General features: G+C 35.5%; 1 protein-coding gene across 1 annotated transcript; it reads right to left on the bottom strand.

The window, feature by feature from the left end:
• Positions 1 to 5525: 5525 nt before the first annotated feature.
• cox7a2l (cytochrome c oxidase subunit 7A2 like) lies at positions 5526 to 8934 on the bottom strand. Its single transcript, XM_016268781.1, has 3 exons — positions 8750 to 8934; positions 7858 to 7992; positions 5526 to 7433 (listed from the first exon to the last, which is right to left on the bottom strand). The coding sequence occupies exons 1-3, from the start codon at positions 8819 to 8821 to the stop codon at positions 7293 to 7295; spliced, it is 348 nt and encodes a 115-aa protein (XP_016124267.1). The 5' UTR covers positions 8822 to 8934; the 3' UTR covers positions 5526 to 7292.
• Between the last annotated feature and the right edge of the window lie 2838 nt (positions 8935 to 11772).

Raw genomic sequence — 11772 nt, 5'->3', positions numbered from 1 at the left:
AACAACTTTATCATATTGGAATATGATGAAAAAAAAATCTAATCATATTTTGAAAGAGATTTGTTTTATGTGTTGCACCTGTAAGCACCCCAAAGCTTTGGCAATATTTCAGACCTTTACAGTCATTCCAATAAAGCTGTATTGACTTTCAGAGAATGAGAGAGATAGCACAAAAGCATTATCAGAGTTAAAAATGTAAGCAGACAAGGAAAGGTCAGAGCAGCAGCTGAATAGAACATCACAAATATGTTTCATCACAGTATAATTGTTCAGCACTTCTCGACTGTTTTACAGAAATTCACATTTGTGGCAGGTTATATCTTCAAACCATATTTCAGTTGCTATCTTGTGCAGTGACCACAAGGAATATAAAGATGTTCTAGAAAACATTGTGCTCTTAATTAGATACAAAATCCACCAAGATCAACAGCTCCGAATCCAATTAAAGGAAGGCTTTGGAAGTAATGCAGCAAGTTTGGGGTTTGTAATATTTTTGAAAGAAGTCACTTATGCTTTTTGTTTGCGCTAAGCCCACCAAAGTCCTGTTTAAGGCAAGTCAATATACTTTTCATCCATAATGGTATGTGTGTTACCACATGATTATGTATAAACGACTGTTAAATAATTTTAGTGGTTATAGTTTAAGTTCTTCCCTAGCTAAAATTTACCATTGACCCTTGACCTTTATCCATGGTGTTAGCACAAGTAAGTTTGCACTCAGCTCAAAGTCCCATTGATTTCTCTCTATATGAGAACAAACGGCTCAGAAATGTGCAGTAGTGTGATATTTCAGAGAGGATTATGGCATGAGATTACTGATCCTGTGGTTTATTTTGCCACTGTTGTCCAATGCCTAATGTGGATTTTATAATTTCAATTGTACAATTGTCTCTTGAGCAGACTCTTCAGGCTTTGGCTTGTTGTATGGTTGTGGGTGTTTGTCCTAAGAACAGTTGGTGGGGCTCAAAGCCAGCACAAATGCTGTAGACTGCCACCCCATCCTCCCGTTCCTCCGAGAACACTGTCAGGATGAGTTAATTGATTCTAGTAGGCTTTTCAATTGTTCTCCACATTATCAGGAACTGTGATGGTGTGAATGAAGGATGGAACCTGACATGAAAATAACCAATACCCTTAGTGACCAAAAAGAGTTCATGGCTATGACTTTTTGAAGTCTCCAATAATAGGTGTATGTACACAAAATTAATAATAATTATATATATATATATATATATATATATGTCAAACTTACACTTAAAAGATGAGAAAAATCATTTCATTTTGAGATTTGGTGCTCAAAAAAGCTTTAAAAATCTTAAAAGTAAAAAAAAAAACCTTAATACCTTTTTTTCAAGATTCTTTGATTAATAGAAAGTTCAAGAGAACAGCATTTGTTTAAAGTGACGTATGTATTTATGTATGTATATGCTATTTGTTTACCCAGAGTATACCTTTTAAAGCTGGTTGTTATGCAATCTGCAATCAAAAAGAAGGTGAAAAAAGCAATGGAAAATAAAGAATAATCAGAAGACGTAAATTGATAAGACAAAAGAATGCAGTAGAGGAAGCCAAGACTAATTAAACATCAACGTCTTTTCATGTGTTCCACTAAACAGATCTGAAAATAGCAAGAATCAGTTTGTCAATTAATCCATCTGTTCTTTTTTTCATTACATCAGTGCAATGAATATACTTGACTGAGCAGCTCTGAATTTTTTTAAAGTTAGATGTAGCTAAGAAATCAATCATGTATCAGGGCTATTAAGAAAACCTCCTGAACCCTTTGAACTCCAGTGACACATGTAACAGATAACCTAGTACACACTATTGCCAGAGAAGAGAGAGAGCTTTGGTTATAGCCAAGTGAGCAGCAGAGCTACAGATGGAGATTAGCAACGGCTCGCTGGCTCTCTCTCACTCTCGACTCCACAGACTGAGGTCTTACACCAGTCACTAACCATGCCCTCAAATAAACACACTGCCACCACTGCACATCCCCATGATGTCTGCTTTACCCTTGTTAATTTCCCCCAACTTTGTTTGTTAATGGAGTCATGAAGAATGACTTCCCAGTTAACAAATATATTCTAAGAATGACCTGCTAGCATTCCCATTAAGTTATGAAAATGTTATGTTCTCTGAATGCTCAAAACATTTAGTTTTTTAAATGCTTTAAAAAACGTTTTGGTTATGCTAATGTTAAAGAGATAGTGTGCCCAAAAATGAAAATTGCCCCATGATTTACTCACCCTCAAGCCATCCTAGGTGTATATGACTTTCTTCTTTCAGACAAATACAATCGGAGTTATGTTAAAAAATGTCCTAGCTCTTCCAAGCTTTATAATGGGGGTCGAGATTTTGAAGCCCAAAAAAGTGCATCCATCCATCATAAAAAGTGGCCCACATGGCTCTGGGGGGGTTTATAAACGCCTTCTGAAGAGGCATTTGTGTAAGAAAAATATCCATATTTAAATCTTTATAAACCGTAATCTCGTCGTACACGCATTCACGAGAGAGTGGCGTTCCAGCAGATGTCGTAGGACGTAGGCGTAGCATATAAACTCCGGTGAGAAGCGACAAATGCGGAAGCGCAGAGGAGAAGGCAAAACAAAACACTGGTCACGAATTAGAAGTACAAAACGAGGATTTGTAAAGAAAAATGTTGGAGAATTTCTATATAAGCCAAGATTAGACTAGTTTTCCTTTGCTGTAAACAAAACTTGGTTCTCGCAAGGCTAGCATATTCTCACCAGAGCTTACGCTACACCTACATCATCCGCTGAAATGCCACTCTCTAGTGAACATGTGTACGACAGTCAGCGGAAGCTAAAGATTATGGTTTATAAAGTATTAAACATGGTTATTTTTCTTACACAAACACATCGCTTCACTTCAGAAGGCCTGGAGTCGTGTACAGTACTTTTTATGATGGACACACACACGCACTTTTTTGGGCTTCAAAATCTCGACCCCCATTCACTGCCATTATAAAGCTTGGAAGAGCAAGGACATTTTTAAATATAACTCCAGTTGTATCTGTCTGAAAGAAGAAAGTCATATACACCTAGGATGGCTTGAGGGTGAGTAAATCATGGGGTAATTTTCATTTTTGGGTGAACTATTCCTATAAGGGAACATTCTAATTGATAATTTCCGCTGAAATGCCACTCTCTAGTGAACATGTGTACGACAGTCAGCGGAAGCTAAAGATTATGGTTTATAAAGTATTAAACATGGTTATTTTTCTTACACAAACACATCGCTTCACTTCAGAAGGCCTGGAATCTTGTGCAGTACTTTTTATGATGGACACACACACGCACTTTTTTGGGCTTCAAAATCTGGACCCCCATTCACTGCCATTATAAAGCTTGGAAGAGCAAGGACATTTTTAAATATAACTCCAGTTGTATCTGTCTGAAAGAAGAAAGTCATATACACCTAGGATGGCTTGAGGGTGAGTAAATCATGGGGTAATTTTCATTTTTGGGTGAACTATTCCTATAAGGGAACATTCTAATTGATAATTTTGCAAACTTCATTCGATTGTTACTTTTGAATATTCTCTGAATGTTCTATAACACGTAATAACATTTTTAAAACAAATTCAGAAGAAAACAATTCATAAACAATCTACAATTAACATTTTTGTGCTAAAGTTTTGAGAACATTATTAATAACCACATAACTCCAGAATAAATGTTGTTAATGTTAGCTTACTGGAAGACCTTTTTTTTCACTTTGAGAGAACCTTGCAATTAGCTAAAGTTCTGAGAACGTTCCCTGTTAGCTGGGTTCATTTCATCTTTGACTGGTTGAATCAAATCAACCTGGCCAGAATGTAAAAACTAAATATTAATAACATGTGACCACCTGGAACACCGTTTTAAATGCCTAGCTCACTTTACATAGTTTAATCAGGGGAAAAAATCTGAATTTTAAAATTCAGAACAGAGACACAAAACAAATACTGTGGAGGACAAAATGCATTCTTCATTCATCCATTCAGGCTTAATTAGGCAAACAAGGGAGATCAAGAGAAGGGGAAGCAAGTGAATTAAAGAAGAGCAGTGCGTTTCCTGTGGCTTCATTACAGGTAATGGGCACAAATCGATCACTACTCTCAACATACGCTAGTGGTCATGTTTACATTCAGACAAAAGCTGGTTGTGTATTCATTTACAAATGAAAGGCACGTCATGGAGAGATGAATAATGTAAACAGAATTAACCACATCCGAGGAAATATGTGCACTGCTGGAAAGTCTTAAGGTTGCCATGACTACAAGTGTTTCATGTCACAGGTCCAGTGAACAAAAGATTTATATTGATTGTCTTGGAAAAAAGTCTTAACCACGAGGCTATTACTAGAACAGCTGTACTTGGCAAAGAGATTACTCTTTAAAATGCTCCATGTGGCCGATCATTTTAGTTGCCAGAGTCTTCAGTAGTAAGCAGAGTGGCTCAGAGATGATGCTGGGTGAATCACAGCCTCTCATTGTCATAGATTGTTTCACTTTGCTTTGTGATCTGACAGCTTATCAAGCGCCAGTGTGCAGTTAGACAGTCTGTCAGCCTCATGTTGTGTTATTACCTCTTGACTAAAAAGAAATGTGGAAAAAATAGCATCTAGCAACAATAGAAAACCTTTCTTTGCAGTTCTACAGTGCGTTGGCCATACAAGAGACGGATTCAACGGGATTTTTTTGGAAGTCCTTTTGCGTACAGTGTCTCCTATAGCCTTGTTGCCATGTGAACAGCCTGAGCAGGAAATTCAAAGAGCTTTTCAAGAGGGGTCTTATATACTGTATATATTATTCAGACTGATGATATGAAATTAAGAATAAGCATGTAATCAATTTAAACTTAAAGGAATAGTTCAACCAGATATGACAATTTTCTGAAAATATACTTAACTTCAGCTTATCAAAGACGAGTTTGCTTCTTCATTGGAACAGATTTGGAGAAGGAAGTCCTTTTGCGTACAGTGTCTCCTATAGCCTTGTTGCCATGTGAATAGCCTGAGCAGGAAATTCAAAGAGCTTTTCAAGAGGGGTCTTATATACTGTATATATTATTCAGACTGATGATATGAAATTAAGAATAAGCATGTAATCAATTTAAACTTAAAGGAATAGTTCAACCAGATATGACAATTTGCTGAAAATATACTTAACGTCAGCTTATCAAAGACGAGTTTGCTTCTTCATTGGAACAGATTTGGAGAAATTCAGCCTTACATCACTTGCTCACCAGTGGATCCTCTGCAGTGAATGAGTGCTGTCACATTGAGAGTTCAAACAGCTGATAAAAACATCACAATCATCCACAAGTAATCCACACGACTCCAGCCCATCAATTAACAACTTGTGAAGTGATAAACAAATCCATCGAGAGAATTTTCTCTAAAACCAGAGTCATCTATCCATAACATCACTTACTCCAGTGAAAAAGCTATTTTGTCTGAATCAGGAGAGAAATATGCACAGATCAAGAATAGTTTAGTTCTAAACAAAGATTTTAATGTGAGAAGACAAGAACGAATGGACTTTCACTGGAGGAAGCATTATTATGGAGTCTTTGGTTTTTGAGTAAAAATATCTTGATGGGTTTGCTTCTTACAAACACATGGCCTTTCACTTCACAAAACATTAACTAATGCAATGGAGTCTTGTGAATTATTTTAAAGTTTACATCAGCTGTTTGGACCCATTTGCTACAGAGGATTCATTGGTAAGTGATGCAATGCTAAATTTCTCAAAATCTGTTCAGATGAAGAAACAAACTCTTCTACATCTTAGATGGCCTGAGGGTGAGTGCATTTTTAGATGTAAAATACCATACTGAATGTCATACTTCAAAAATGAGGCAAACTAAAGAAGTACAGATGTCAAAGGGTCATGATTTTTAATTTGGTTCCAAGTTCTTTTAAATTAAATATGTACATCTCAGAGGGCCAAAACATAAATTAAATGAATGTCTATTTCACAAACAAACAGTTTTTGCTTCACTTTACACATACATTGCTTGGGAAAGTGGTGCATGAGAGGCACAGCAGCATTTCACGTCCTGAAGTGTATTAAATATATCCAAAACTGTGGAAAGGTGTGACCTTAAATATGGTATTATTGCATTCAGTGGCAGAAATGTGCATGGCATCAAATGCATTCACCTCACCCATGATTCTCTTCAATACAGTTCCACATTTACAGAATATTCTGCACATCTTCTACAAGCATTAAAGTACTTCCTATAGATTTCTCGTACTCCTTGTGTGCTTCACAGAGGCATATTTAACATGCCAGAGTGTGTAACACATTAGACCAATCAACACTACTGAAAAGTGTGAGGTCCCACCGTATCATCAAAACATGATTACCACAATCTGTCAGCCATCACACAGGTTTAGACCATCCTGTGCTGATGAGGAATAAACGGGGTTGAGAGTGAAGGGTTTATTGTCCGTTAGGGCTATAGGTCTTGAACCCTACAGTGGTTCTCAAACAGGGGGTCTCAGTAAGCTCCAAAATGTCTCAAAATATTTAACATAAGCAGTTTAATTTAACTATTTGAATGTATTCTTTAGCAAAGTTATTAATATTATATAACATTAAATAACTTTTTTTTTTTGCATTGTGTTTATTATACTTTTAAAAATAAAGGCTCATTTATTGGCATCAGAGGTTCCGTGAAGAAACTTTAACATTCATGGAACCTTTACATTGCACTAAAGGTTCTTTCAAGTGAAAACATATTCTTCCCACTAAGAAAAAAATTATTCTTTTAAGAACTGTTCACTTAATTGTTCTTTTGGGAACCAAAAATGGCTTTTCTATGGTATTGATGTGAAAACCCCCTGTTGGAACCTTTATTTTTAGGAGTATGTTCTAGAAAGTAATTACCCTGAAAGTAATAATTATCACCCTAGTTTCTTTAAATAAAAAGGATTAAAAACAAGCATGTTTTTGTTGTCATTTCAGCAGAAGAACAAGATGACAAATGTATGTGTAAGGGGGGGCCATCAAATATTGACTTTTGGGGCCTTGAAATGACAAAGATTGAGAACCACTGTTCTAACTAACAGCATCCCATCTGTAAGGACAGAGCTGATACAGGACACAAGTAAAAACAGCATTGTGTAGCAAAAGCTTTGTCAGGACAGAGTGTCTGTTCATGGTGATTAATGCTGAGAGGCATATTGCTAATGTTCATAATAAATACCAGAAGGTTACATATCGCAAATGTTATTTCAATGCTGACGATGTGAGTCAATGAAAATAGGCTGGGTACAGTTCATTTGTTTTTGGGCTGTGCTGCTATATAAAGAGCTACAAGACAGTAGAGAGCTCCCCCGACTGTCAGTGCCATGGTGGTCCTGTACAAGAGTCTGTCTGGAACACCACGCTTCAGATGAACAGGAATCTCATCTGATGCCTGGATGAAAAAAGGAGGAAAAAACAAGTTGAGGAGAAAAGAGAGGGAAGAATTATAACGTATGCTCCACTTACATACACCCAAAACTGAAAATGCTGTCATTATTTACTCACCCTCATGACGTTCCAAACCTGTATGACTTACTTTCTTCTGCGAAACACAAAAGATTATATAATGTTGGTAACCAAAACTTACTTCCACTTAACTTCCCTTGTATTTTAATCTATACAATAGAAGTCAATGGGAACTGAAACTGTTTGGTTCCTAACATTTTTCCAAAGTATCTTCTTTTATGTTGAATAGAAGAATGTAAGCCATGCGGGTTTGGAATGATGTGAGGATGAGTAAATGATGATCATTTTCATTTATAGTTGGACTATCCCTTTAACTCAGCTACATAGCATAAAATACATCATATACATACCTGAAATATCCTCTGGAGGTCTGGCACCTTGTTGCCGCCCATATACTCCACTGCAGCACTCGATTCAGACACCAGTTTAGTTGGGGTGGTAAAGATGATGGTAGGGGATTCAGAAGGTACATTTGACCTCAATCCCTGAAGAAAGTTTACAAGCGAGTTAGGGTTATTCATTTTTGTTCACTAGGACTACATAACGTTTTTACTCAAATCACCATCTATCACAGTGGTTCTCGACCTTTTTGACCCCAAGGTCCCCTATTGTTCACAAGCAACAATATTGAATAGCAATATTTGTATTCACAATTTCTACCCGACAAGACATATTACAGTTTAGCATAACTAGAAAATGTGTATTCATGATAAAAAATAGTTTTAATATTTTATACATTTGCATGGCCTTTCCAGGTTTAGAATTTCATAGTTTTTTTAATTCATTAGAATTAAACATTTTAATTAAAAGCATTTTAAGTCATCTTGAGGCCCTATTCGAAGTTTGCGGAGACCTTTTTGAGAACCACTGATCTATGGGCTCTTGTTCTATTACCTTATGTTGTGAAATCAGTTTACGATTGTACAACTGAATTTGGTAACTTACTACTAAAACTTAGTGATGAACTGTTTAAACAACGGAGCTATGAAGAAGCATTCACACGCATATAATTTATGTAACTGTATCCACTACGTTGATTTTGGTGTGGACAGTAAGCTCTCCACTTTTGATAACAAATCAACTAAAATTAGCCTGCTTAATAATTTATGTTAAAATAGAGTTAGAGAAATGTATTTTACATATCGAACCACTATTTAAAATCACCTCTATGGGTAACATGAAGCATGCAGCAGATCAAGGTCACTAAATTAACCTTTTAGAAACGGAATCGCGCGCACATACCTGCGGGCTGTAGGCGGAGGATGACACGGCTCCCGTCAGTCTTTGTGTAAATCCACTAAATTTGTAATACATTTTATTAATAAGTGGTAACCGGCGAGGACGAGGTGATAGTGACCGTCGGGAAGACTTCTTCTTCTTCTTCTTCTTCTTCTCTCGAGTTTTTTGGCGGATTGGCAAACCAACGTTAAAGGTACATGTCCGCCACCTACTGGTCTGGAGTGTGAAACGCACACGGTTCAACTAAGAATTATTCAACTATTATAGATAATAATTGTTTTTTTAAATTAAATAAAATAATTATAATAATAATAAAATAAAATACTTTTTTTAACGTAAATAAATACACAATTCCAAACTTCAAACTCTTTCCATTAATCTTGTCTTTTAAATACTTAAACAATTCTCCATATATTCTTGATTGCTTTACCCCATAACCTAATAGTGTCTTTAGAGATATACTACTAATTCCCATCAGTTCCAGTTCTTGGAACATCTGATGTCTTTCCCTTTCATACGCTATACATATTAAAAAAACATGCCTGCATTTGTATCTTCTCAATCTTTTTAATCCAAGTTTTATTTGCAGAAGTATACACCATATAACCATAATTAATGTTGGCTCTTATTACTGCTTTATATGTCCTTTCCATTGAATGACGCCTAGCCCCCCATTCAACTCCAGATAAGCATCTTAATATGTTTATCCCTTTCTTACATTTGTCTATCAGCTTCTGAATATGTATTCTGAAGTTCAATTTTGAGTCCATCCATATTCCTACAAATCTGACTACATTAACTTGCTCTAGCTGTTGCCCATACGTTTTTATATTCAGAGAAGGATTCATTTTCTTATTCGAAAAACATATTACCTGCGTTTATACATTTATTCAAATATTTTGTTTATACCTGTGAGCATTTTGGCTGTTTTGTGTATACTATTTATTTATGTGTATATAATTTATTTTTTGAGCTTGTGCAGAAATATTTTATTGAAAAAATTATTTATTAAAAAATAAATGTCATTTAAGTTAATTAAAAAATTAATTAGCTTTCTTTTAGAGAGAGCGAGAGAGAGACCCAAGCTTTTTGCCACACTTTTTGCTTCAGTAAATACCTCTTATGGTATGTTTTGGTCAGTTATGAAATACAAAACACGTCATGAAACATCAAAAAATGTTACCATAAACATCCAGTTGTTGTTTTGACCAGTGGAAATTCTAATTAATAAATTATATGCTATTAAGACATATAAACCAAATAATAAATTGTCCCCAAATAAATATTCTTGAGCTGAGAAAAAATATGCTTACCCTAAGAAGAGAGACAGTTCAATGGCAGATTCCCATGGTCAAAATATAATATCATGCCCCACTGTTGTCACAAAAGGTCAGCATGTGTTCAGTGAACTGTATCTTTTCTCCTGGGCAATAATGGTGGAAATGTGTAATAATTTTTGAGTTTCAAAAATAAAACCACCCTGAAAAATATTCACAGGAGTAAAAACTGACACCTAGACCCATGCAGGCATCCATATATTAAAACACTCAGGAGCACTTTGCTTCATATATTTAAGATTATATTTATGTCACATTCCTTTCTGTATTATAATTAGAGAAAGAATAAGGCTTGAATCCATAAACATTTCTTTATTTTCCTCATACACATAAACAACCTTGCCTTAACCAAGTAGAATTCATTTTCGGTTACAGAAGAGAGCTACATAAGATTTCATTTGCATCATTATGACCCTTCAAAAATAGCCACAAATACATAGCTACAAAATGATACAGATATGAAGGCATACATCTCCTTATAGAGGCAAAAATAAACTTTGTCTGGTGTGACAATTTAGACCGGGGTGGGCAAACTTGGCCCTTCCAGGCCACTTTCCTTCAGAGTTTTCATTTTTAAGAAAACAATGGACTAATCAAAATCATTTTATGTGATAATCAACATTATGCCACAATTGCTTTCGATTCAGCTGAACTTCTATTGGACCTGTATCCCTGTACCAAACACGTCCTTGAATATTACCAGTGAATATGAATATAAAAATAATAATAACCACTACACAATGGTGCTAAGTAGCCTTCAATTACGTTTACGCTTTGCTACTGTACGTAAACAAGTCATGCAAAGTATTTAGATCAGATTCCATGCAGCCATGCAGTTAATGTGCTTTATATGGAAAATGTCCTCTCATTCAGACTCCAGTCTGTTGTTGACAGTGGAGTGTCAGTGTCTATGGAAGCTGCAAGGCAGGGAGGTATGCTTGCTCAGTAGACCTTGAACTTCTAATTAAAAAAATGTATTTATATAATTGAGTGCAACTCGATATCTGTTAATATTTAAACTAACAAATCATTGTTTTAAAAGGCTGCATCTACAAGAGAATTTGCCCCTAAATTTGCACTTTCACTCTGAATGGTTTTACTGTACTGTTCAAAACAAATTTATAAAGAGCTGTGATAAGACTGTTGCGGCAGGAAGGCATGCAAATAGGGCCAAGAATTACTTAAGTGAAGATGTGATAATATATGTACATGTGCCCACAAATGCCAGAATGCTGGGTTAACAATGAATGCGTATGCTATAAACATCCTCAGAAGGCACGTGAACATAAAAATCTATACATTTAAACATTTGGACCTTTACAGGCAACAAATGAACGGACGTTTAAAGATACACCGTTACAGCTCAAATAATACACTGGTTTTAAAAGAAGAGTGCTTTTATACAAGTGTCTTACTGTCACCTTGATTTTTTTTTTTTTTTCATTTTTAAGAAAACAATGGACTAATCAAAATCATTTTATGTGATAATCAACATTATGCCACAATTGCTTTCGATTCAGCTGAACTTCTATTGGACCCGGAATATCCCTGTACCAAACACGTCCTTGAATATTACCAGTGAATATGAATATAAAAATAATAATAACCACTACACAATGGTGCTAAGTAGCCTTCAATTACGTTTACGCTTTGCTACTGTACGTAAACAAGTCATGCAAAGTATTTAGA

This window comes from Sinocyclocheilus grahami, unplaced genomic scaffold, assembly GCF_001515645.1.
Source record: "Sinocyclocheilus grahami isolate Dianchi unplaced genomic scaffold, SAMN03320097.WGS_v1.1 scaffold47.1, whole genome shotgun sequence".
Classification (NCBI taxonomy): domain Eukaryota; kingdom Metazoa; phylum Chordata; class Actinopteri; order Cypriniformes; family Cyprinidae; genus Sinocyclocheilus; species Sinocyclocheilus grahami.
Note: the sequence above shows the minus strand (reverse complement) of the source record. Positions and strands in the feature narration are given on the sequence as shown.

Excerpts from the sequence above, each read along its gene's own strand:
- cox7a2l (XM_016268781.1), bottom strand. The coding sequence starts at position 8,821 with ATGTATTACAAATTTAGTGGATTTACACAAAGACTGACGGGAGCCGTG. Across the intron at positions 7,993-8,749 it reads CCTCCGCCTACAGCCCGCAG|GGATTGAGGTCAAATGTACC; the intron begins GTATGTGCGCGC and ends AACTTTCTTCAG. Across the intron at positions 7,434-7,857 it reads ACCTCCAGAGGATATTTCAG|GCATCAGATGAGATTCCTGT; the intron begins GTATGTATATGA and ends TTTTTCATCCAG.